The sequence below is a fragment of the Pararge aegeria genome, chromosome 13 (genome assembly GCF_905163445.1).
Source record: "Pararge aegeria chromosome 13, ilParAegt1.1, whole genome shotgun sequence".
NCBI lineage: Eukaryota > Metazoa > Arthropoda > Insecta > Lepidoptera > Nymphalidae > Pararge > Pararge aegeria.
Genome location: NC_053192.1, coordinates 10,802,104 through 10,829,792, shown reverse-complemented (window position 1 = coordinate 10,829,792; position 27,689 = coordinate 10,802,104). Strand labels below are relative to the sequence as shown.

Here is a 27,689-nt window from a genome sequence, read left to right as displayed (position 1 = left end):
ACTGAGCCATTGTCGCCTTATAACAAGATTTCCTCGCTCGTAATCGAAGAGTCGTTTTCGAGTACGGAAATTCTTGAACAACGGAGTAAAATGAATCTTATTGGAATTATGTTGAAGTTCGAATTTGCATAAAATCAGGGTTTTGACAGAACGTTTGGAAAACAAAAATCAGAAGTATAGGATTTACGATTCTAAATCGATTGAACTTAGGTCCATTTTTATTTGACAATATAGTTTAATACTCGAAAACAACTCCTCGATTGCGAGCGAGCAAAGCTTGTACTATAGATATTGTTGTAAGACTTCAAGAAAGTCACCGTACATAGATCACTTTTACGGATAAGGCTGCCTCTGCATTTAAGCACTATATAACTATTATCTTTTTATTATAATAGTTCTATGTTTTAATGCAATAAAGTTTTTGCGTTTTATCTAATTACATACTTTCACAGCTAAGCAGCATAAGACAGCTGGTCCAGAATCCTCAGTACCAGACGCTAATGGACCTGTACCTTGATAACAACAGCATTCAATCAGTAAAAGAACTCGAGGGATCCGAATGGTTTTCTACCTTTAGAGTTTTAAGCTTGCGTGGCAATATGTTAAAACAAGTAAGTATCCCTTAACTTATTATTTCCTAGTTGTGCCCGCATTCTTTGACCGCGTTTATGACTTTTTTTTAAAACATTGTTTTTAAAAACCAACAAATGGTCAAGGGATAAAAACTAGTCTAACTAACTGTGTATAATCATCATTAGGCTAATTAATATCGCTGTGGTATCGGAATAGCGCCATCTAGTGACGGTATGGTTTCTTATTATTGCATCTAGATGGTACTGCTTCTACGCCATATAAATGTGGCTAATTTTCATGCATGTGATCGAATAGGTAAAAGTAGGTAGAAATTGTCACTCAGAGCATTAAATAAAGTCCGACGTGCACGACCGAGGTCAAATAAAGACGTTAAGCTCTGAAGTTTCTACTGAACGGATTTATTGAAGTTTTCGTCAAAAGTCTGCGTCTCTCGAAAAAATCGAAATGCTATTCAGCAACTTAAGACTGTTACACGTTATAAAAACAAAACAAAAATGCATTCCTGATCCTTTTAGAAGTCACTATTTAAGTAACTTGTGGGTCGCAAAAGTTGCAAGCGAATCACTATTGGGTTGTATGTTAAACGATAGTTTTGCGACCCGTTTTGTTTTTATGTTTGATGGAGATTTACATCTACTCGGACAGATTTTAAATTAGCGCTTTCATTTTCCCTAAAATACCAAAATAACGTTGCCTAACTTAATCTAAAATGTTTTTAACCTTTCACTAGGCGAACCAACTGAACGTAATTGGCCCCACTTTAGATTAAAATCGGTTTATTTTTTATTTTTAATCCTTTGTAATTGGTTTATTTAGATTCCAGTATACGCATTCGACAAGGCCTTCCAAGGAAACAACAATATCATGCACGTGTATTTGGGTCACAACCCTTGGAGGTGTGATTGCCACTTCATCCCCAGGTTTCAGGGATTGCTCCTGAAGTACAAACGAGTTATTCGGGACTTGAAGGACATAAAATGCGCCAAGTCAGACGACAAGACGATATCTTTTATACAGGTATTTATTTAATTTTAATTTCTAAATAACGTTACATATTTAAATTCTCCTATAAAATTCTACGCTTCTGCTTGCGGGGCTTTTAAGTACCCAAGTCCCTGGCAGCCAAGGCTCCAAAGTGAGGAACCTCCTCACCATACGTGCCGTTTCAAGGACTAGGTTTCAATGTAGACCCTTGATCCAACAACCAAGCGAAAGCTTCTTACGGTGTTGGTTGAACCTTTTCTTTGCCTAGGTACGGTGCGGAACTTAATTTTTCAGAAAATCTATAACATATCTCACAGATTATAAGTACTTCTTAAAAATATTATTTCACATTCCCCTACTTATTCGGGGTTTTCCAAATTGATTTGGCACCAATTATATTGGTTTGGTTTAAATTGTTTAATATTGGCAATTTTATAGTACTTTATCAATTTTAGTACGGCTGTAAGAGATTGAAGTTTTGCATGAAGGGTATATATAATACGTAATAAGTGTTTCTGAGGGTGTAGAATATAATATGCCGATACATACGGCCGAGTGGCGCAGTGGGCAGCGACCCTGCTTTCTGAGTCCAAGGCCGTGGGTTCGATTCCCATAACTGGAAAATGTTTGTGTGATGAGCATAAATGTTCTTCAGTGTCTGGGTGTTTATATGTATTTTATAAATATTTATGTATATTATTCATTAAAATATTCATAACTCATCTTAGTACTCATAACACAAGCTACGCTTACTTTGGGGCTAGATGGCGAAGTGTGCAGTGTCGTAGTATACTTATCTATATCTTAATATAGATGTAAGTTTGCAGGGAAAAAAACCAACAGATATTTGTATCGAGGTAGGTTTATTAATAAGAAAAAGTAACGGTTTGTTATTGACATTCCACTCCATCTCTGATAAGCTTTATTAGCTTCGATTTTCTTTTTAAGAATAATAAAGTTATTTGATTTCCTCGTTTAATCAGAACGCAGGCACCTGTAATAACAACGTGCCTATTTCTAATTTGCTTGTAATTTGAACTGGGAAGTTATTCATAATCACTAGCACAATATTTTCTTTTCAAATAAACTTGCCGTGGCTTTATAACGTTTCGCGTTAATAACTAATGATTTATAATATAAACTTGTTCTATAAGTATAGGAAGGTTTCATTAGCTTGTAATTAGTTATATGTAGGTAAAAAAATATCGGTTAGATACACATTAGAATAATAAAAAAAAATCCGACTGGTCTTTCAAAAAATCTTTTTTGCATGTTGAAATGAAACATTATAAATGAAAACTACTCTAAAAATAAGGTTTTGATTAAGCGACTCAGAATGAAGAATTTGGTTTAGTACATATTATTATTTCTATGTCAAAGACGAATGCTTAGGTAAAATTTCATACTCTGTCCACAAATATATGTGGTATAGTTTTGTTGTTGAAGATAATTCGCACTGAAAAGTTATGACCAGACTGTTCACAAAATAAAACAAGTCAGAAAAAAGCGAGGATAAAGAGTTTTGGGTATCAGAATCACATCACTTTCGGAACTTAGACCTATATTTAACTACCTACTATTTTAAGATGAAAGTAATTAAAGTATATATTTCATTATTTTACAGATCAGTACCATGGCCTTGGGAGACGTATGTAGAAGCAGTGAAGCGAATATGCCAATAAGTACCATAAACATAGTGAATTTGGTTCTCCTAGTGCTAATATTAATAGTAGTCGGAAGGTTTGTCTATGATTGGCACATGTTTAGAGCTACAGGCAAATTACCTTGGATATCCTCTATTTTACCCTAAATTATTTTGTATCGTATTTCTAAATAAACATTATTGGATAGAAGCAGGCGTTACTTTGCGGAAATCCATGATATATTATGAAAATTAAGCTTAATTTGCTGTATTCCGCGAAAAGCAGGAGAAGCTGTATGGTGTAATTTATAATTTCTTCAATCCTTCTACTCCACACCAAACAGATCTTCGGCAATCCAATCATTGTAACAATTATTCATTGTAAACTCAACCTCTCCTGACGATGCTCCGGTTTCAGAGCGAAACGTGCGTTGAGGGTACATTGCCGAAGATCTCTTTTTTTAGCACTGGCCACGGATAACACGTATGAATTAATAAATTACATTATATAGTCCAAGACAAAATTTACTGGAGCATCAGGTTACCAAGCGTAGAAAGTTTTACTGGTGGTCTTAAGTAAACGTTGATATGAATTAGAATAAATTTTTAACTTTTTAAATTAATTATAAAGGTATTATGCGTGGTCGCTGTATTGAAAAAAAAATATAAATGGTAGACAGTAGGTAAGCAAGACTCCGCACACATGATGTTATCTGTGGAAACCTGTTCATAGTTTTAAGTCAGCCAATTTTTTAACTATTTAAAACTACTGTTGGTTTTCCAAATAATGAAAAATAAAATAAAATAATTATGCTCTAAATATAGGTATTACCTGTTTGTTATCTTTTATCTGTGATTCTGTTAAAGATACAATTTTATTTAAGTCCAGTCAAATTCTAAGTGCCTTATTGAGATTTTAATTTGTTAATTACGAAAAAGAAACAACTCAGATTTTAATTATTATGATGTGTTTTTTTTTATAATTAGAAGTAGGTAAGAAAATTTATTTTTAAGTAGATGAGTTACTCGTAATGCATATAATTCCAAGATTCCATGCAGAAAGTAATGGCTAATAAAAACCTTATAAGACCAAAAACGGTGGTCTAGTCATCAGGGTAGTCCATATGTTGGAAGTTTGTCACGTAACGAATTCTGATATAGAATATCTTTATGAATGCGAATATATCTTAATGTATTATGTCTATGATGTAAATATTAAATGAATAGCTTTCTAGTTCTAGATGATCTTTTATTGAACACCTGATAAAACATGTATGCATAAAATGGGTTAAATGGGCCTCAAAAGAAGGCTCGCGATGGTGAGAGCCATGTTATGAGTATCTCTGCTTTCTGATCCTAAGGCTGTGGGTTCGATTCCCAAAATGGAAACAATTGTTACAGTAAATTTTTAAAGTGGGTAAATAATTGAACTTTTGATAACTATAAATTCATACTTGCCAGATATTTTATTAAATAGTTAATAGATAGTTTTCAAGAAACAATTAAAATTATACTTGATTAACAACCAAAGTTCATGACATTGAGTTGGTGGGTATTTTGATACAAATACGACTGCATTATCGATGCACCTCAGTCCTACATGGACTCGAACGATGCAAAGATACCTCCCGGTGTCTTAGTTTTCGTTTATCACAATATTTCTATGTTGATTTTTAATGTTTTTCACGTAAAAATTTGGTATAATTTTTATGCTCCAAAATACTCAAACATTTGAAACGGGCTCAAATTGACATTTTAATCACAATTGATGGCCATTTGATTGTTTTTTTTTTAGACACTAGTTTATTGTTTACTTAGAACAAATTAACAATTCCCTTAACCTTATCGGTTTGCACAAAGTTCTTCATCTTGTTCAAATTTGTAGACTGATTCGTATTTTTTAATTATATTTTTTAAGGACAATCACGGGATAGTATTGTTTGCGGATGACACATCACTGATGTTTAAAATTAAACGACGTGAAACAAATCTTAACGATGTAAACAAATGTCTCGCTAAAGTAGTACAATGGTTTGAGGTCAATAATTTAGCCCTGAACGGACAAAAAGCCAAGTGTTTTAAATTCAAGTTACCTAATGTTCAACAAGTAAAATCCATTGTAGAACTTAAAAATGAGAAATTGGATCTGGTGGATACGACAATATTTCTAGGTATAACGTTAGATGCTAAACTTCAATGGGGCCCATATTTAAATGATTAAGCGAACAGACTTAGTTCTGCAGCATACGCGGTTAAAAAGATTCGTCACATGACAAATATAGAAACTGATAGACTTGTGTATTTTAGTTATTTTCACAGCATTGTCTCCTACGGCATTTTATTATGGGGTAATGCTGCTGATATAGATTCTATTTTCGTTCTTTAGAAAAAGGCTGTTCGTGCGATATATAAAATGGGCCCAAGAGAGTCATTAAGGGATAAATTTAAAGAAGTTAAAATAATGACGGTGCATAGTCAGTACATATTTGAACATTTAATTTATGTCCATAAAAATATAACAAAATTTAAAAGAAAATGGACTGTAACAATATAAATATTAGGAGCAAAAATAAACTCGTTTTGCAGTTTACTAGGCTACACAAAATTGCTAATTTATTCAAGGGCAATTGTATATTATTTTATAACAAATTACCAAATGAAATCTATGAGATGTCTCTCAATAAGTTCAAAGTTTATATAAAACGTAAGCTTACAGAAAAATTATTATAATATTAAGGATTACTTGTACGATAAAAAAGCTTGGGTGTGAATTACTCTAGCTTCATAGCTTAATATAAAAAAAAAAACTGAGATGGTGATAACAAAAAAAAAATTACCCCGCTAAGTTTATTGTGGGCTCTTCTTAGACCAGGGCGCGTTTGAACCCTTCGTAGCTTTAGTTTTAAGTTGGCGTACGAAGTAATCTCCATCCCCTTACAATTATGTAAACATATATGTATGAACGCTTCATAAGTGCCTGTGATAGGCCTACATGAATGAAGAAATTTTGAATTTTTTTAATTTAAGACCGATCGCCTGTGAGGCGGAAATTTTCTTGGTCATGGTTTTTGTTGGAGACATAAACGACACCAACATAACACTTGACACCCACACGAAATGAAAGGGTTACTGTGTCTGTGTTATCCACCAATGCATAGCTCAGAACACTGGATCGATGTGACTAGCTTGGTATACAGAAAGCATCTGTATCGCAAAGCGTTCGCTAAAAGAGGATTTTGAAAAATTCATCTTCCAAGATTGCTAAATAGGGGTTTACAATTTAAAAAAGATGTAGATCTATGAGTCCTACTTTAATATAAATAACAATATTCTGCATATTGTAAAATTGTCAATAATAATACCAGTAATATACGACTTTTAAAGTTGACCACTATTCTTTACATGCTACGCCATCTATGTTGTATATACAGTACTACGCTGGAGATGGTACTCTGTGGCGAGACAGGCGGGAAACATTCTCGCTTGCGTTTCTCGTTCTCGTTTACGTTTTGTGATACAGTTTTCCAAGTAAGATATAGATGGCACAAATGGTCTATGAAGATCTCGCATTGTGTACATACGTACATGAACGATTGGAACGCTACTGAAAGTCTTTGAAAAATGTAGTCTTAGTTCAGCCATAAAATTATCTACTATTTAGTAAAATAATTCACACTAAAACCGTTAAATAGGAATAAATGTACATACGAGAAAAAAATAATTCAAGAAATTGATAGTGATTTTGGCATATGTGGGAATACTTGCTAAAAAGTCCATAACTGCTGCTGCATCATCTTTCGTTTTCTATTCCTTATTTTGCAAGAAATAGTAAGGAATGGAAAACTATATCATCGTCCCAAAATTATAATTTTATGTTTATGTCAATACTAGTTAATTTATTATTATTAATACTAATACAGGATGTTTGGTGCATCGTGTGCCAAATCGAATCTGATGATTGGAGGGGTCTTTGGCTATCTCTTCAGCCCTCGTAAAAAAATCTTGCTCAAACGGTTTTTTTTATACTGATTTTAAATTGTTTTTTTAAAAATTGTAAAAATTCTACATTTAAATTTTAATAAAAAATAAAGTTGTTAAGTATTAATTAATTTTCTTTTTAATCTTTAATTTGTAACGTTTTACGCTTCTTTTGAAACTAGAATTACACGCCAGCAACATCTAGTTTTTGTTTTACAGCCCCGCAAAGTTTTTTTTACGTAAAAAAATAAGCTTGAACGTCAACTTTCGGTTTTAATAAAAAAAAAACTAAAAGTGATCATGTTCTTCCAATTTTTTTAAAACATCTCTGGACTGTCCCCTTTCTAATGGTGTGCAATATGCCATGAAAAGTAATTAGTAACATCACTAATTTTCAAATTTTCTAAACTTGGTCGCAATTTTCTAATATTCAACAGGTGAAAGAAAAACAAGGGTTTGCGTAAATAACACTCACAATTCACAAGGCAGATGACATTTTCTGTCTCTTTCATAAAGTTATACGCCCGTTGTTCGTTTAAACAGGCAAAAATAGTTTTTTCACTCTAGTGAAGCGAAATCTATCTTCTATTCCTTTCTTGCATAGTGCAAACCTGTTTGAACCAATCGCGAACGGGCCCCGCGTCGCGTCGACACGGCGGCCATCTTATTTTTTAGTCGAGACATCACTGCCTCTGCTGCCTAACGTGTGTGCTAGCTTACTGTACTCCACGATTCTTTTATTTAGTTTTCGTTAAGTTTTGTTGTTTTTTGTTACGTTTTATTTACTTTTGGTGTTATTGTTAAACTTTGTTGACTTTTTTGTTGTTGCAATGACGACATACTCTAACGAGGAATATGCGGACATCATAATGGTTTATGGTGCAGCCCGTGGTGTCGCTCGTGCAGCGCAACGACTTTACCAGGAACGCTTTCCTGGTCGACGATTACCTGGCCGCAGAGTCTTCCAAGACACATACCGACGTTTACGCGAGACTGGGAGTGTCAATTTTCATGAACCAAGGGGACATGTTGTGCGACATAATGTTGAAGTGGACGAGAGAATACTGGCACTTTTTGAGGAAGACGACACAAGAAGCATTAGATATGTGGCGGCACAACTTGATATTTCAATATGGAAAGTGTGGAAAGTCCTTCGACAAAACGAAAAATATCCATTCCACGAGACTCCGGTTCAAGGTACGTAATTTAAAACCTTTGTTTGACGTTGCCTTTGTTTAGCAGGTATCCATAATCTTCTAGTGCAATTAATTACTGCTCAAGGGGAATTAAAAAGATTTTTGGTTGTTGCAGGTCTTGAGGGTGGCGACTTTGACAGACGAATGCACTTTTGTCGGTTTTTGTTACACACAGATGTGGATAATCCTGATTTTTTAAAAAGAATACTGTGGACTGACGAATCCAAATTTACCAGAGAAGGGATTCTTAACTTGCACAATTTACACCATTGGGCACCGAAACGGCAAAACCCACATGCCAAAAGACAGCAATCTTTTCAAAGACGGTTTAGTGTGAACGTTTGGGCAGGAGTGATTGGGAATCAGGTAATTGGACCGCACTACCTGCCTGATAACTTAAATGGCGATAATTATTTAGAGTTCCTGCAAAATGATCTGCCGGAATTATTGGCCGAGGTGCCCGTGTTTAATGAAGATGTGCCCATAGTATTTCAAAATGACGGCTGTCCCGCGCATTGGCGTTTAACTGTGAGGGAATACCTCGATAATGTGTTCCCCAATTCGTGGATTGGGCGCGATGGGCCTATTGCATGGCCTCCACGTTCCCCAGACTTAACTCCGTTAGATTTTTATGTCTGGGGACGTGCCAAAGAGCTAGTATACGCCACAGAAGTCCCAACGAGGGAGGTACTAATACAACGCATAGAAGCGGCCTTCGGTACAATTAAGAACGAAATACGGCTTCGGACTACAACTGTAACAATACGTCAAAGATGTCGGGCCTGCATTCGAAACAGGGGTGAACAATTTGAGCAGAATTTGTAAAAATTATGAAATAAATGTTTCAAATGCAATGTATTATTTTTATTTCAAGTAAAACCTACGAAATTTAAAAATTTTACCTGCTTGTGAGTTTTATTTACGCAAAAACTTGTTTTTCTTTCATCTGTTGAATATTAGAAAATTGTGACTAAGTTTAGAAAATTTGAAAATTAGTGATGTTACTAATTACTTTTCATGGCATATTGCACACCATTAGAAAGGGGACAGTCCAGAGATGTTTTAAAAAAATTGGAAGAACATGATCACTTTTAGTTTTTTTTTTATTAAAACCGAAAGTTGACGTTCAAGCTTATTTTTTTACGTAAAAAAAACTTTGCGGGGCTGTAAAACAAAAACTAGATGTTGCTGGCGTGTAATTCTAGTTTCAAAAGAAGCGTAAAACGTTACAAATTAAAGATTAAAAAGAAAATTAATTAATACTTAACAACTTTATTTTTTATTAAAATTTAAATGTAGAATTTTTACAATTTTTAAAAAAACAATTTAAAATCAGTATAAAAAAAACCGTTTGAGCAAGATTTTTTTACGAGGGCTGAAGAGATAGCCAAAGACCCCTCCAATCATCAGATTCGATTTGGCACACGATGCACCAAACATCCGGTATATCATATAATAAGAAGAAAGATATATGTACCCAATATATCTTTCTTCTTTCTTTCTATCTACCGTGTTTTGTCAACGTCCAAGCGAATATGTTGTCAGAAATTATCGTGCAGTATTAGACATTATAACTAGGTAAAATATGATTGAAATCCATAATATTGTGGTTTAACTCAGTCAGTGATATTCTAATTATTAACTTCAAAAATCTCGAGGGATTTTCGAGGTTCAAACTCAAGGAGCCTCAAGGAAATACTTGAAAGAACCTCAAGTCTGGTATTCATAGTCGGTTGCGGTTTCTAGGTAGATCGGCTATTTAATTTATCGTTTACAAAAATTATAAATTATTAATAGCACCTTACTACTTTATTATTAACTAGCTGTCCCGGCGAACTTCATACCGCGGAACTTTTTTTTTCAATAACAAATTAAGATATGCGGTCCGATGTTTCAGAGACAGTTAATTTATTGGCAGTTTAAAAAACCTTTAGGTACGACTTTTTTCAAAGATATTCTCTTCGGCTTCAAAATGACATCTACAAGGTGTCATAAGTGTAACGCGTTGATTAAATATGTTTATATCGGTCTAACGTATTTTTTATGTTTTCAAATTAAATAGCTTTTGAAACGAAATTTTAATGTACCTAGTACCTACCTGCAAAAAAATAAGCTTAATTTGTCCGTTTAATGAACGTTTTTCAATAAGTAAGTCATAGGTATATGTACTTTGTTCGCTGCTACACACTTGATAAATTCCACAAGATTTTTTGTCAAAAGGGTACTTCAATGGATGTTGTTTTTATGAGAAGCGATGCCAGCGCAAGTGATTCTGAAATGTCTGGGAGAAATATTGATCAAAAAGAACTCGTGAGCAGTAAAAGTAAACAATCACTAAAAACGAAAATTGAAACTGTGCGAGTGGAATACGAGAGAGCGAAAGATAGCAGAAATTTAAAATTTTCTCGTCTAGCGAAGGCAGTTGTGGAAGCTAATGTGCAAGAAAATCGGGCCACAGAGAAATTTCTAGACAATGTAGAATCAATAATGAATCGTTTTACCGATCTGAGTTCCGTCGAGAGACTTTACGAAAATGTTCTGAAGCAGCTACCTAAATAAGTAAATTGAAAATGCAAGTTGTGTCAAGATATAGATTTTGTGTTTCTCTTACAGTAATTAAAAACGGAGATAATAATGTCATGCTTGTTTCACAATTTTCAACTTAAATGAAATTCAATTTATTGTAATAGATCCCAAGGCGTTACCCGCTAGCTAATATTTGCGATGTGGACGCTTGTAATATTACTAGATTTTATTGGTTATGCAATCGTTACGTTAAATCACGTTAATGCGTGTAAGAAAGACAACTCATTTGAAAACTTATTCATTATAAGAAGATCGTTGGTAAATAATTAATTGTAAGGCTTATGATACCTGCTTCGTATTTCAGTTTGTAATATTAGCAGGCTTATATACGTAACCTGCTTACGAACCGCAATTAATACATTAAAGCGAAAAATGGTGAGTGTGAAAGAATACGTGCATCGGTTACCGACCGATCGAGTTTAGCTGTTTCAGCATATCATGTTTACGGTTCTCCGAAATTAAATATGCTGCAATGTAAACGCTGACAGATGCTTCCGATGAAATTTATATCACCATCAGGGTAATATAAAACGATAGCAAAATTGCTTATTATGTGAATAGAGATCTACATAGTAGAATAATAAATAACTCTGTTGTCTCTTTTTCTGTCAGTACGTCCTTCTATTCTTCCGTCATTCACGCCGATTGTGTGTCACCACTCCTTTTCTCAATGGTAAAAAAGAATCTTAATGGTAATAAAGGGCCCGTGGTCACACCGATTTCGCTGTAAAAAAATATATACTTAGTACTTACAATTCGTATTATATCGTACCCTTTAAAATATGTTTTAATGCCAATACCATTAGGTACATTGTCCTCTGACATAACAAAGAATATAGGAAGTATGTAAATAAAAAGTTATACAATGCTTACAATTTGGCGGCCTCATCGCGACATAGTGATCTCTTCTAGGCAACACAAAAGACTCAGTAGTAAGCAAGAAGTAGGTAAAAAAGCTCAAGAAGGAGATAGATCTTCTAGGTACTAATATTAAAATTGTCCTAATGTCCAATATAATGACCAAATGTTATATTATTTATATATTATGAAAGTTATTAACTGTAACATTACAAGTTATACATCAGAAGTTTGATGACTACATCAAAACTTGTATGTACCTAATATCAGAGAGGTAAAACGGACAGCATAATATATCAAATATGATAAACTACGCCCATAATTATTAAGCTAGCGTTCCCCGGACTAATCGTCGAGTCAGCACTCGTCGACAGAGATCAAAGTGCCTGCCATTTGCTACGATTTATATCGCACAGTGATATTTATTGGCAACGCTTGAACATTCAATTAATTGACAGAGTATATCCATTGTTTAATAAGACATTATCAAATATAATATTTTCGTCAAATGATTAGACATTATTGCGCGGCTATCGGACGATTGGACTATCGGAAGCGTTAGCGCGTTATCATTTGTAACGAATAAGACGTCAGCCAGTGCACCGACTGTTATAGAAAGAGGTCTAAATCAAACCATTATTGGAAGATGACTGGATCATTTATTGAATAACCTTAAGGCCTACCCTCATAAGTATATTATTGTAATAATACCCACAACATCTCCCCCCTTATAATAAGTCTAATATATTTAATTACATATCACCTTAAGATCAAAATATTTAAATAGGTAAGTAACATTATTATCGTTATTACATCTTCTTCCTTTTTCTATAAAATTATATATTTTGTCATGCACTCATAGTAGGTTATGAAAATCTATATGTACCAATTATTATTATTATTATTATTGTATTAACATATCTAAACTTAGCTTAATTTTAAGACAAAGCTAGACTAATTTATTTTAAAATAATATTTTAGATTATTACACTTAGACTAAGATTATTACATTGGATTTATAGTATAAAGCATTAAAACGTGTTCAAGGATAGATACCTAATAGTTATATTCGCTGGCAAAACGAATGGGCGATCGTACAACTCGACCACTGCTTGTTACCCGATGGGCAGGCGGTGGTCGCGGTGAACGCGCCACGTTCGGCTCCGTGGTCGGAGTGGTATTACCCGTTGGCGCGAAGTTAAAACTATCCCAATCCAAGCCAGGGGAATTGCTAATTCGATCGGCATCGTTTCCTCGACTTGGTATTTTCATCAAATGTTGCCTATTACGTCTATAAACGCCACCGTTTTCAGTTTGTACCCAATACGATCGTTTTTCTTGTGCTGGACGCAAAATACGAGACTTGACCCATATTTTATTTTGTTTCATTCGAACGGGATCGTTTTGAGATAATGGTATTAAACTTTTAGTTCCTCGGTCATAGTATGACTTATATTGTTTTATTCGTTCAGCACGATTGTCTAACATTAACTGCGGATTAACAGTTTTAGGTTTTAACTGAGTATTTCTAGAGGGCAAACGAGTATTTAACCGACGACTCATTAAAAGCTGTGCCGGTGACCACTTTTCTCCAGAAAGTGGTGTATTTCGAAAATTTAATAGCGATAGTTTCCAGTCTTCGCCACTTTCGTATGACTTACACATCATAGCTTTTATAGTCCGAACGTTCCGTTCGGCGAGCCCGTTGGACCGGGGATACAACGGAGAACTCGTTACATGTGTGAAACCCCAATTATTAGTAAATAATTTAAATTGTTCCGAACAGAATTGGCCAGCATTGTCAGTCACGAGCCTTTTTGGAATACCAAATCTACTGAAAATATCTCTGAATACATTTATAACCGACGCACTAGTTAAATTGGAAAGATTAACAACTTCGACAAATTTAGAATAATAATCTACTACGAGTAAATAGTATTTATTTTGCAACTCAAATATGTCTGCCGCTAAGACTTCCCACGGCAGCGCCGGCACGGGGTGCGGCGCCAGCGGCTCCCGAGGGCTGGCCGCGCGGTGCCGCTGACACGTGTCGCAGTCCTGCACCGCGTGCTGGATGTCAGTGCTCATCCCGGGCCACCACATGACGTCACGGGCACGACGTTGACATTTTTCCACACCCATATGGCCTTCGTGAATACGCTTCAGCATTTCCTTTCGAAGTGCTGACGGCATGACGACTCGATTGTTTCTGAACAAAATTCCTTTTACCACGTGAAGCTCACTTCGAACGGCCCAATATTGCCTCACAGCCATATCTGTTTCTCTTTTATTATCCGGCCAACCATTTTTGTAATATTCACCGACCGCTCTCAATGTTTCATCTTTTCCTGTTTCTTCTCGTATTTTATGTATCATTTCGGGGTTAGCTTCCACATTCTCATAAAGGGTGTTCACGTGCACCATCACATCTTTACAAATGTCTTCATCGGACCCCTGCTCTGTCGCAGCTCGGGATAAAGTGTCCGCTATAAATAACATTTTTCCCGGTTTATACTGTAACTTAATGCAATAATGTTGCAATTTTAACAACATTCGTTGAAGTCGAGCTGGTGCCTCATTTAAAGATTTTTTAAAAATTGACTCAAGCGGTTTATGATCACTTTCCACTGTAACTTTGTTATGCCCGTAAATATATTGATGAAACCGCGTACACCCAAAGACGACCGCGAGCAATTCCTTCTCGATCTGCGCCCAGCGCTGCTCCGTGGCGGTGAGCGTGCGCGCCGCGTACGCCACGGGCCGGCCGCCCTGCAGCAGGCACGCGCCAAGCCCGCGCGCGCTCGCGTCCACGGACACTGTCACCGCCTCTTCGGGGTTGTAATATTTCAATACTGGAGCCGTGCTAATTTTAGATTTTAATAAGTTAAAAGCCTTATCATAATAGTCTGACCAATCAAAATTAATATTTTTACCCAATAATTCACGCAACGGTGCCGAAAGTTCCGAGTACCGGGGTATGAATCTAGACAAATAATTTGTAACTCCTAGAAATCGCTCTAATCCTTTTTTATCCGTCGGTTTCTGCATATTTTCGATGGCACTTATTCTGTTTTTATCAGGCGATATACCCGTCGAGTTAAATATATGGCCCAAAAAAGTTACCTGACTAACCCCAAAGACACATTTATTTTTATTGAATTTGACACCACTATCGACTGCTCTTCTCATTACTTCTATCAGCCGGCTATCATGCTCTTCTTTCGTCCGACCCCAAATCAAAATGTCATCTATGAACACTTCCACACCTTCCATTTTAAATATTTTAACCATTTCATTGTGAAATATCTCAGGAGCACAGTTAATTCCAAAAGGCATCCGTAAAAATCTATATCTTCCATACGGCGTTGAAAAAGTACACAACTTAGAACTAGATTCCTCTAACTTAATCATCCAAAACCCATTCTTTGCGTCACATTTCGAAAAATATTTCGCTCCTGAAAGATTGCTCGCCATTTCGTCTAACGTGGGCAACTGAAAATGGCTCCGTTTAATGGCCTGATTTAAATTGCGAGGATCTAAACAAACGCGAAGTTTTTTATCCGGTTTTTCGACAATGACAATGTTCGACACCCAATCTGTAGGCCCATCTTCTTTTTTAATAATATTTAATTTTACCATGTTGTCCAATTCTTCTTTTAAACGAGGCCGCAATTTCATTGGTATTTTTCGCGAGGCGCTCACAACGGGTAATATCGCTTTATCAACAACTATTTTACAAATAGTAGGCAGGCAACCTATACCTTCAAATACCGATTCATATTTTTCAAGTTCAAGAGACACTTGGTGCACTCTTGCAATTAATTTCAACGTTACACATGCCCTTAAGCCCAGTAAATTATTACAATTATTATCTAGAACGTAAATTTTTTCACAGCATTTCTGTTTATTATAATTTAATAACCCATTAAAATATCCAATCACAGGTAGCTTATTTTTACTAATTTCTCTTAATACGGTATTGCACTTAATTAGCTTAGACTTATCAAAACCGGCTTTTTCATATGAGCCTAAGGACATGACGGATGCTTCTGCCCCACTATCTAATTTAAATCGTACAAAGATGCCGTTTACTTCTATAGTCTCACACCATGAACCATACATTTCATTTGAAGCTTCGATCGAAATATTGTGCATGAGAAGCTCACCATTCTCGTCGTACTCATCCTGACACTCATCCAGCATCTCTGGGTCCTCTACTACCTCGCGCGCAACCCGCACGCGACAAAATTTGGCAAAGTGACCCCATCTATCGCACCGAAAACACTTCACCGAATACGCCCGGCAACGCATACTTTCACTATGCCGTAACCCACACTTTCCGCAAGCACTATCACTGACACGCCGATATGAAGACTCCGCCGGGCCCCGCCGGCCCCGCCAGCCGGCACGAGCAGCGACCGCAGGCGCCGGGGCGGCAGCCGGAGGCCGGGCACGCTGCTGCACGTGCTCGAGCGCCGCGGCCGGACCCGCAGGGGCGCGCGAGGCGCACGCCGCCGCTTGCTTGCCCGCTCGCTCGGCCGCTCGACACCAGGCACTGGCCTCCTCCAATGTTATTGACGATCTCGCTAATAGCTTCTCCCTCATGTGGACATCTTTTAGTCCACGTATCAACTGCGTCAATACGAGACTATTTTTCAAAGATCCAAATTCACAACTTTTACTCATTTTTTTCAATAATCCTAAATATTTTTCAAAATTATTTTCATTCTGATAGGTTTCAAAAAACGTATGTCTCTCGTAGTTGACGTTTTTCTTAGGATCGCAATACTCACTATACTTTTCACATATCTTTTTATAATCATCTTTATCATGTTCGGTGAAATCGAGTTCTTCTAGAATTTCCTGCCCGTACTGGCCTAAGCAGTGCATAAACAAACCATATTTTTCTTTATTAGTCGCTTTATCCTTGCCCGTGGCAATCAAAAAGTATTCAAATGCATTTTTCCATTCTTTCCAATTCGTAGCTAAGTTGCCATCTTGTTGCAACGGGGCCGGCTGTTGAATCGCCGCGTAAACGCCATCTCCTCGACTTTCATACGCCATTGCATAGGTTAAGATATTTTGCAATCCTTCCGTGTATTAATTATCATAAACTCAATATTTTATCACTATCACTAATGTATATTTCCACACCTGACACCATGTTATAGAAAGAGGTCTAAATCAAACCATTATTGGAAGATGACTGGATCATTTATTGAATAACCTTAAGGCCTACCCTCATAAGTATATTATTGTAATAATACCCACAACACCGACCACAGATTATAGATAGACAATTTGTTAAAGCCAAGCCGCCATGTTGTCGTACCTCTCCGCCATGCCAAAAAATGCCGCCATTATGGTTTGGTACGTCAAGCTAGCCAAAGCCCGCCATTTTTTTGAAAAGTATTAAAATATTTTGTTGTACTAATATTGTTTTTATTTGCGTATCCGTTTCACATTATTATTAGCGTCATTATCATTTGTTAGCGTCGCATCATTATATGAATTAGATGCGAGCAGCGATATTTAAGATGAATACTGATGTGGTTACAAACCAACAAACATTTTTCACTGTATAGCTTTAGGCACACAGTGAAAAATGTTACATACTGTACGAGCCACTCGCAAATTTTGGAAAGTTTATACATCTGCATTCACTTATAATAATTATCACAAAGATTTATATTATTTATATATATTTGTACGACCAAACCCAGGGCGTATTTGTATGTACAGCAACAACGCTGACATCGCGCATTGCATTGTTGCGGTGGCTTCAGATAATAAACGCCCAGAAAAAAAAAATGGTGTTTAATAAATGCCCTGCTAGTAACGGACGTTTACTTTCAACTAACTATAACTTACTACCTAGTACTACTACTACCTACACTATGGAACAGCACGTTAAAGCTCTGTGTTGTAATTAATTGTAACAATAATAATTAAAGTGTCATCAGTTGTACTCCTGAAAAATCACTTGATTGGTCCACCAATCCCAAAGCTATAAAATCAATAAATTTTACTTGAAATTACGAAATAAGTGTAAATAAGCAGACACACTCAAATGCAGGCAAACCAGGGATCTAAGTTTTATATGTTAGTGTTACAATATATAAAAAAACGCTAAACACAAAATGGTATAAACTATTTGTATGCTATAATAATAGCTTTCTACAAATGTTTGTTGAAATGAAACTTGTCTTAGTACTATATATTGAGGCCCCTATCGGATGTACGGAAGTAGGAAATGACTTGACCCAAATGACGGAAACAAGTTCAGCTATTTGTACTCATCCCGGATACCCTCTCTAAGTGATATCCGCAAGAACATTGCGAATTCTGTAACAATGCTCCCATTTTTCTGCTACAAACGAAAATTGCATTCTTATTGCTCTAATTCTCTAGACAGTAGCAAGTATCTTATTGATAAAATCCAAGAAATTATTCGCTCGAGAACAAAGTCGTATCATAGTGATAAAAGACTGGTTCCATTATTTACTCTGACCATTCGTGAAGAAAGGATGTTGTTAAAAATAAAATTTAAAAAAATCTCACGTTAGTATCATCAATAGTTTATAACAGTACAAAGCTGGACTATAGGTCTGTCCTAATGGGAAGATTTGCGCATAATCATCACGCTGGGCAGACGGGTTGGAGATGGTAACAGGTTGTAGTTACCCCTTACCCCCTACCCCTTAGTTACCCCTTATACCCCTTAGTCGACACCCGCGGGAAGAGGAGGGTTGGTGACAACTGTATCAGCTGTGACTCACCGCGCCGCAAGAGTATGTATAATAAACGGAGAGAAAGCGACACGTTATTTTTTTTTTGAAGAAACCCGTCAACTGTTGTAGGTATTAGTATGTACGGGGATGATATTCTCACCACGAACAAGCGATGGAACATTTTAATTACTTAAACGGATCCATTTAGTTACATGCATTATGCAAACGCTGGATACCATTAAATTGCTTAGTTGAAGTACAGGTATATTATGTACACTATTGAGTATAATATTGTGGAGGTATTTTGCAGCGTGTGCACAGTCAGCACGTCTCGGGTCGCGTCGACGTTGCACGTAGCCTTTGGGCAAAGTCCGCAATAAGTGATTTATCTTGCAGTCTGTCAAAAACATTGCTGAGTGCTTGGTACGCTGTGCTGCAGGACATGGTGAAAATATTAATAGATTCCCCTCAGTTGTATAAAAAAGGTCTGGTTGTTGCATGCATCTTTCGAATTACGAGATCCCAAGTTCATAGGTACAGACGACCATAATTTTAGGGGTTTATCAAGGAATATCTCATTATTTGCTTTACTAACTTTCCTGTTCTTCCTTCTTCGATTCCTGATCTTTAGAGCTCTCCAACCAAAATGAGCAGCGTGAAGGGTCAGAGAGACGTCCTAAAGAGGGAGCTTTTTGTCTATTACTAGAGATGTGCATAATTCATTAGTGCGAGATTAATAGACTGAGGATGATGATAATAATAAAAAATTGAATCGTTGAATTTCAGTGTTAGTTTTAGGACTTCTTTGGTATTTTTTAAGATTGAATTTAACGAAGAAAAATACGCGTAGCGTGAAATCTCACTATGTGAACAAACAACATCAAACGGTTCTCAGGGTGTCACTGGACGTAACCGTGACAGGACCGTGAAATGTGAAAACTTCTATTGAAAGCCTTGCATCTGTTAGAAAAGAGAAGAATAGATATGAGTCGTAAGTGACAAGTTCTGATGATGATAACTTAAAGAATATCCGGCTAAGTGTGTTGTGAGGTTTTTCTTCGATTAAATAAACATTGGAACCCTGTTAGCTTTCGTTCAAGTTAGCAAATACAAGAATTGATCACCATCATCATCTCGCTACAATGTAAAAAAGAATGTGTGCGCATCAAAAGTGAGTGAATAAATACAGTTTTAACTTTCACTAAAATATTCTTTTGGGAAAATAGTTTTGTAAAGAGAACATGGCTTGGTGGAAATTTAGCAATGGAAAATCAAATAACATTCTCCACACATGGAAACATGTAAAGAAAATTATTTATGAATGAATGAATGAACACACTTTTATTGTACACCACAGAGAAAATTTACAGAGATACATATATACAATATAATAAATAATAATAATAAATACATCAGCACAATAAGGTAAAACGTACAATTTGGCGGCCTTATCGCTAAATAGCGATCTCTTCCAGGCAACCAAAGGCATAGAGGAAAATGCTATGCGAAATTAGTAGGTAGTACAACAAACATGTGAAATATTAGGATTTTAAACTAAATTAACATAAAATAAACATATAACATAGTACATATTAAACATAACATATTAAAGATATGTACAAAAATATAATATATATTCCATACTTATATACAAACATATAAACAAACAAAACATTCATTTTATTACATTAATTTTAAGACATAAATAAGCGTGTTATATGTTACGGTATTCTCAAGCTAAATAAAATTGTAGTTTTTTATGTGTATTTATGTGCCATGAAGAGGTCGGTGTGGACAAAGCTACACTGACAATAGCACATCTTAAATTCAATAATAACACGAGAAAGAAAGGTAGCTAAGAACTCAGACGTAAACCCATCTGGCTAAATTTGACTTTTAGAGATCAAAATATCCTTTATGTACCTTCTCTAAGACAGAAAGAAGAAAGGAGTATATTATGCATAGTAATACTTACGGTCGTCTTTATGAATGCATTTGAGCGGATTGTACGTTAGTTAGAAACGCAATGGCAACTGCTTTACTGCGAAATTAATGTTATGGAAAAATCTTAGGCATGCACGTTTCCTCGCGATCACTTCCTTTACCGTTAATCAAGTGTGTGAAGTATTTAATTTCCTAAAACGCACATAATTTAGAAAGTTAGAGGTACGTACCGAGGGTCGAACTCTGCCCCGCCAAAGGTAAGCTGAATCTCATGAATTGGGTATTCAGCTAGGCTATCAATAAATTTTATTAAATTTCTTACACTTATATAATCATCTGTTGAAGTGCAAGTAGATCTAGCAGATTATCTTAACACGTTTATTATGTTAGTATTTATATAATTGGCTTTTACAGCATTCTAGCTACAAGTGTGATTTTATCCATAAATTGAAGATTGTAGGCCAAACTGTAATAATTGCACTGATTGCAAGTTTCCCAACGGATAGGGGCTTTAGCACGGAACTTTGACAGCGACCTTGTGGTGAACGGAATGCTTTCCGATTCGCTGTCACACTATTGGCTAAATCGGCAAGTTAATTTATTAGGCGATGTAAGTCGGTGTACCCTATTATTCAGCCAATAGAAACCAGGTAATCATTAGATGTTTGGTGCTAGCACTGAAAAAAATCATTCTTTAGCTAAACTACTAAAATATTTTCTTAGTTTGGCAATGAACTCTAGAATTTAGAGTTTCCGGTTGATATCAATAACGTGTTATACTAGCATATTATCACATGTTACTGCTACCAACTGAGAAATATATCTAACCGTTCCTTCCTAAGCACGGTAGTGGATAACACTTGTGTCCTAACTCCTGGTACCTAAGAATTCTTTTAAAAACTAACTTAACTTCTGACTAATCTAATAGTTTTTGGCCTGATACGAGAATCATTTATGTAAAAACTTTATTAAAGATGCTAACCATTGGACTACGTTGGAAGTTGTTTGAAATAGATTTAGATTTCTCTAAAATTGTTTCAATAATTAAACATTCAACCCACAATCCGTCCCGCAGATGTTAGTTTAAAACATGGCTGTCAGCAGTTTCAGCATTGCATTTCAATTTAGCTGCAGACATGCAGTGTTAAGCAAGCTGTGAGAGGCATAATGAAGGCATTGTACGTCTGTTGGCAACTGACGTCATTATGAGCCAGCCCTGGCTCCGGTCGCGTTCATATAATCCGCCTCGAGCCACTATCACAAATCATGATTTATTAACATATACTTCGTTCTATCGAATTAGATGCTTCTTTTACCTCTCGCACTCTAGGACATATTTGTGGTACAATAATTATTTATTTTTCGCGTCGTTATTAGTCCAATACTGCCTTTATTCTTCGAAATTAAGATTTATAATAGATCTGGAAATTTAGAACTTGATGGATCATTGGTATATGCACTATTATAAGATCCTTCAATTTACTGTTGACAGTTCCAATAATTCAATCCTCAGGAAATATAATAGTTTTTGACTTTTTTGGTTATTAGTTTGAACCCTTTTTGTTTACCTAAGTGAACTATGTAGAATCCGTACCAACCGTTTTTATAATCGTTTTCATATTTACAATGTTTTAAACCCCAAAAACATGAAAAAATTTGACACTAGTTTAATAGGCGCGATGCTATACTGGAACACTTACATACATACATTCGTAAAATAGGCAGTTGAATACATTACCCTTTCTTTGTCGGTTGGTAATATTTTTTCTCATCCTTAGTTAATTAGAGATATTTTATATATTTGCAAACTTTTATCATAATGTTTTTACACTCTAAAAAAAGAAAGCCAACTAAGAGAGATTTTCTCTTAGTTGACGTTATATAAATTATAACAATTATGATAATAAACATAACAACAAAAGCTGATTAGTTATAGCAGCAAGTTCATTATAGATTGAGCTAGCTAGCTGTAGGTATGTTCATTGATTCTAACAAATAAATACGTTGTTTCTATTATTATTTACTTCTTTGTATGATTAGATCAGTTTTAATTATTTAGCTTAAACAAGTACGTAAATTGAATCAGTTAAGAATCAGTTGCCTTAGTTAAGTAACAATAATAGGAGCAATACAGTTGCCCAGTCCATTGAATTATGATAAACAATCATTATCATCTTATTTGATGTATCTATGTTCTTGTTAGGCTCGTATGGAATCAAGATGCTTGATCACAACAATCACATCTTGTTAGGAATAACCAATTTTTTTTTAGAGTGTACGTAGTTTTAAAGCAAACTCCGAGGTAGGTACCTAAAATTTAATTTCATATCATATTCAAAGAGCCCGGCTGACAATATTTAAGCCCTCACTTAAGTTTGCAGGTGAAACTTATAATGCACTTTCAAATAACTTCCAAGAGCAACTTTTAGAGCTTATTCATAACTTGCGTCATATTGCGACCTTATCAGGTCGAAAATGGTGTCGATTATTGTTTATGTAAACAATAATCGACACCATTTTCAACCTCACATACTCTAAAATAACTGAATTTACAGGTAGTACTTTTTTATTTGTTTATTTACTAGCTGTTGCCCGCGACATTGTCTGCGTTTGATTTTGTTTATTGATGTGGCATTAAATTTAGTCAAAAAAAATTAAGGTATATATATCGCTAAGCCTTAAATGAGGGGTTTGCTGCTGTCCGCTGAGGAGTTCTGTCCTCGAACTCTAACCGCATTCATCAGATCAACAAAAAGTTTGGGCAAAATTAAACACATATTATGACCTCTATAGTACAAAAATAATTATTTAAATCGGTTCTAATTTGTCGGAGTTATGGTGTAAAATCGTCAAACACTTTCATCCCCTCTCCCAAAGGAACCGAGCTTAATATCGGGATAAAAATATCCTATATTACTTCTAACACTTCCAAGAATATGTGTACAAAGTTTCATGAGGATCGGTTAAGTAGTTTTTAACATATATTAGTAGGGAGTAAGAGCACTAACAACATGCATATTACTCGTTTTTAAATATAGCACACACACAAAAACATGGACTGATATGCACGTCAATTACAAGTGCACATAGCATTAAAAAGCGTCATGTAAAATTAATTTAACAAAAAATTAGCAACTTGATTAAATGTGAGAGATTTGCGTCCCATACCTACTGCCATTTTTTAAGTTTCAACTCTTAAAAAAACGGATTGCGTGTTTAATACGCAAACTTACCAAATTTTAGAATGTTTATGATTTTAACCGACGAGGTTTTGTTTATTTGAATGTTTGTTGGTGCATCTGTTGCCTCGTACGTATTTCCCAAAATAATAACTTATTTGATTTTTAAAGATAAGGTTTCTTCATGGTTCGTTAAGTTTGTTAATAATTATTATGCTGTACCAGTAGGTAAAAAAATGGTAAAAAAAAAAAATTTATAGTCTTTTGAAATCCCTAAAATAATAAATAATTATTACGCTTCTTCTATTTCTGTTTCTGGGCCTGTCTTCGTACTTAGTTAGCCGGAACAGTCCGTTGTACGTGTGGCCGCTGGTACGGCACCCCGCTGGATCACTCCAGCCGGCCGAGCTAACACCAGAAGCTTAACAGGCCACCCAGTTCGCGGAGTGCTTAATGGAGTGTTGCTGAAGAGCCATTACGTGTTTCGGTGTTTCATCTGTCTCCATGCTCTGCATTGAGGACTGTCAGTTTTATCCAAAATGGAATGGTGTTTGTTTTGTGAGCAGTACCCTATTATTATACATACAATTGTCCTTAGTTTAACCCAGTTTGGTTGCAGTAACTTGGTTGTTAGTCTTGGGTTGAGGTCAAATTCAAATTCAAAATTTCTTTATTCATGAAAGCCTATCACAGGCACTTATGAAGCGTTCATACGTATAATATGTTGACATAATTGTAACGGAATGGTGACAACTTCGTTCGCAAACTTAAACCTAAAGCTACGAGGGTTCTAAACGCGCCCTGGTCTAAGAAGAGCCCACAACAAACTTAGCCGGGTATTTTTTTTGTTATCACCATCTCACAGTAATAATATTAGGCTATGAAGTTAGAGCAATTCACACCCAAGCTTTTTTATCGTTTAAGTAATCCTTAACGTTATAATAGGATTTTTCTTTCTTGGTCTGGTAGTGCCTCTTTCGCGAGTTTGCAATCTTTTGTTTTAATCCTATACATCCCAGTGCGTTAATTGCATTTGTTTATGAAGCCATATTTTACTAGGTGGCAAGCTATCTTTACCCAAAATTTCGCCAAGCTCTAAGGTTATACAAAATCACAAAAGCTGTTTATTAATTAAAGCCCTCGGAAAGGTCACCATGGCAATTTCCAATGATAATAATTATGTTATTTCCATCTTCAGGATGCAAGTTATAGTTTTTTTATTATTATGAACTAATCTATTATTAAATAGAAGGGATAGTTGTTTAAGAATATTAGGTATTTAGTCAAAGTGACTATGTAATCAACTGTGTGTGTTTTTTAGGTAATGAGTCGTATTCAGAATCATCATGAAAGTTATCAACCGTAACGGACGTGTTTTCCAAAACTTTTTATTATTTTATAATTGTATTGGAATCTTATTTCCACGTAATTTTTTTTCAAAATTGATAAGCACATGTAGCAGGTGAATTAATATTGATCGAAGACGTTTTAAATCCAAAAGTTCCTTTATCTTCACCGTTTAAACAAAAACAATACAGTTAATTCTAAGAAACGTCTCTTTAATAGCTTTTATATTGTTAAATAAAAGACTTATAATCTTATTATAGACCGTAATAAAATGAAATCCACCTTTTCTTTGTGACATTTCGTTATTTCTTTACTCTTATACAATGTAGTAAGATATGGTTAAACTTGTCGCTTTAAAAGTTCTGTGGTTTGCCTAGGCAAAGCTAATTTAAGCTGATTGTCGATGATGATTCCAACTTAGTTGGAACTACACCATATAGGGACGCTTAGACATATCTGTTCCTGACATCTTGGACCGAAATAAATTACTATCTTTAAAACTTATTAAAGTTATTTAAGCTTTGACTGAATGGGAATTTAGGGATTGATCAATATATAGGTCTACATAGGTGTTAACCCTCATGTGCCTCTGATTACACCGGCAACCATGCCCTTCGGAAGGGAACACAGCAATGTAGCTTGGCAGCAGAAATCATCATGGCGGCAGTACTTCCCCGGACCAGGTCTGGCGCAAAAAGCCCTTATACTACTACAAGGTTTAAATCTTCACGAGTTTTGCACGAGACCGTTGGAAGCCTTACCTACCTTAACACTGCGAAAGTCCAGGTGTTAGAAATAAATTACATTATTTACCTAAATTCCGAAAATTTTATTGTCCACGCTAATTGTTCGCTGCCCCTGCTCTAGAGAGTACCTATAATGTATATGGAATAAAATAAAAAGAGTCGTAAAAATGCAGCGTGAATAAAATATATAAATGTTTTCCCGGTAGAAAAAATGTTTATGAAACTACCGCTGCAAAGCGCGAGTAGTAGTGTTGCCCAAATGCAAGAACAAGACGAGACTTAGCCAGTCTTGGTCTTGGTCTTGCGCCAATACACCTGGTCTTGGTCTTGGTCTTGGTCTTGCGCTCCCAGTCTTGGTCTTGGTCTTGGTCTTGCAGCAAGAGTCTTGCAAGTCTTGCAATTACCTATTAGTCTATTACTATTTATTAAAGTTTACTTTAAATCTTAGAAAAACGTATTAGAATTGGAACATTGTGAGCTTGAATTAACATAGCCATAGTAAAGATCAAGCAGATTAATAAATAACTGAAGATTTGATAAGAAATTCGAAAAATCAACTGACCTATATGTCGTTTTCCATGGAAGTAACTGTTTCTTAATAAACATTTATGATTTATAAGCTTACATTTGCTAAAACATGTAAAAAAACAAATTAATTACAATAACTTGACTGTATTTTAAAGAACAATACTTATCTGTCTAGAAAGAGATTGAACCCTCAACTTATAAGAAATTTAATAAAAGAGTTTTACGATTTATCATTTATTTGAATAAAAAATAAAATACAACACAAATCAACAGCTTTATCATTAGGTTATGATACTTTATATCAATTCTTTTGACCAAGAATTAATACAAAGTAACCATCTGGCTGACTCATCACTTAACCTATTTCTATGTTTTCTAATTACTAATGATGCTTTAGAAAATAACCTCTCAGCAGGTAGTGAAGTTGCAGGTATTGAGAGAAAATCACGGGCCATTTTCGATAAAATCGGATACTCTGTCTCATGCGTCCTCCACCAATCTAAAATCACCAATCTGAAACTTATTTATTCTTTGGAACACCTGTAGGTACTCTTAAAATTCGAAATTATTTTGCATGAATAGTGTCAAATGTTATGATTTCGGCGCGGCGGCAACGATTGTTTTAGATTTCAAAAGAAGCCGCCGGCGCGTGTATCATAACCATGTACTTCCGAAAAGCGGCAAATTTCTTTGAGAAGTAAGTACAAAACCTTTGATGCCGCATTATCAAAGTGCCGATGGTTAAAACATAACTATGCATGCACTCAGTTTGATTTTAATAGATATTTTTTTATTCGCTATGTTTATGGTATTAGTCGTAATGCGCATAGGTCCAGTTTTTCATATTCTTTGATATAGTTTTTTGCGTCTCATAGAATTCCTAAGCGTACCTACCTACCTATACACCGAACTGTTACACCTAACTACTCCGTGAAATAGCGCTAAGTCCTAGCTGCAAGACGCAAGAGTCTTGCAGGCTATGTCTTGTTCTTGCTCAAGTCTTGCACGGTCAGTCTTGGTCTTGGTCTTGCTAAAAATACGCGGTCTTGTTCTTGGTCTTGGTCTTGCAAAAACGCAAGAACAAGACCAAGACTGCAAGACCAAGACTGAATTTGGGCAACACTAGCGAGTAGAGATAAAAGTTTAGACATTGTACCTGATAGTACCAGCCATCCATGTGGCCAGTGACTGGAGATGACAAAATTAACTTTCTTATGATTGCCTTTTTTTTTTTTCATACAGAAATATCGAAATGGTATAAAGAATTCCGATTAATTTGCCACGGTACGCAGCGTGTAGAATAAGGCCGATTGGCGCAGTGGGCAGCTTTCTGAGTTCAAGGCTGTGGTTTCGATTCCCACAACTGGAGAAATGTT

At 35.5% G+C, this 27,689-nt stretch overlaps 2 protein-coding genes across 2 annotated transcripts in view; one reads left to right on the top strand and one right to left on the bottom strand.

The window, feature by feature from the left end:
- LOC120628658 (protein singed wings 2) overlaps window positions 1-3,429 on the top strand; it is a 32,138-nt gene extending 28,709 nt beyond the window's left edge. The window contains exons 7-9 of the mRNA XM_039897206.1: window positions 453-611; window positions 1,411-1,611; window positions 3,203-3,429. Coding sequence (XP_039753140.1) covers window positions 453-611; window positions 1,411-1,611; window positions 3,203-3,388 — 546 coding nt within the window. The 3' untranslated portion in view covers window positions 3,389-3,429. The remainder of the gene's footprint in view (window positions 1-452; window positions 612-1,410; window positions 1,612-3,202) is intronic.
- LOC120628657 overlaps window positions 1-27,689 on the bottom strand; it is a 473,143-nt gene that overhangs the window by 56,923 nt on the left and 388,531 nt on the right. The window lies entirely within an intron of this gene.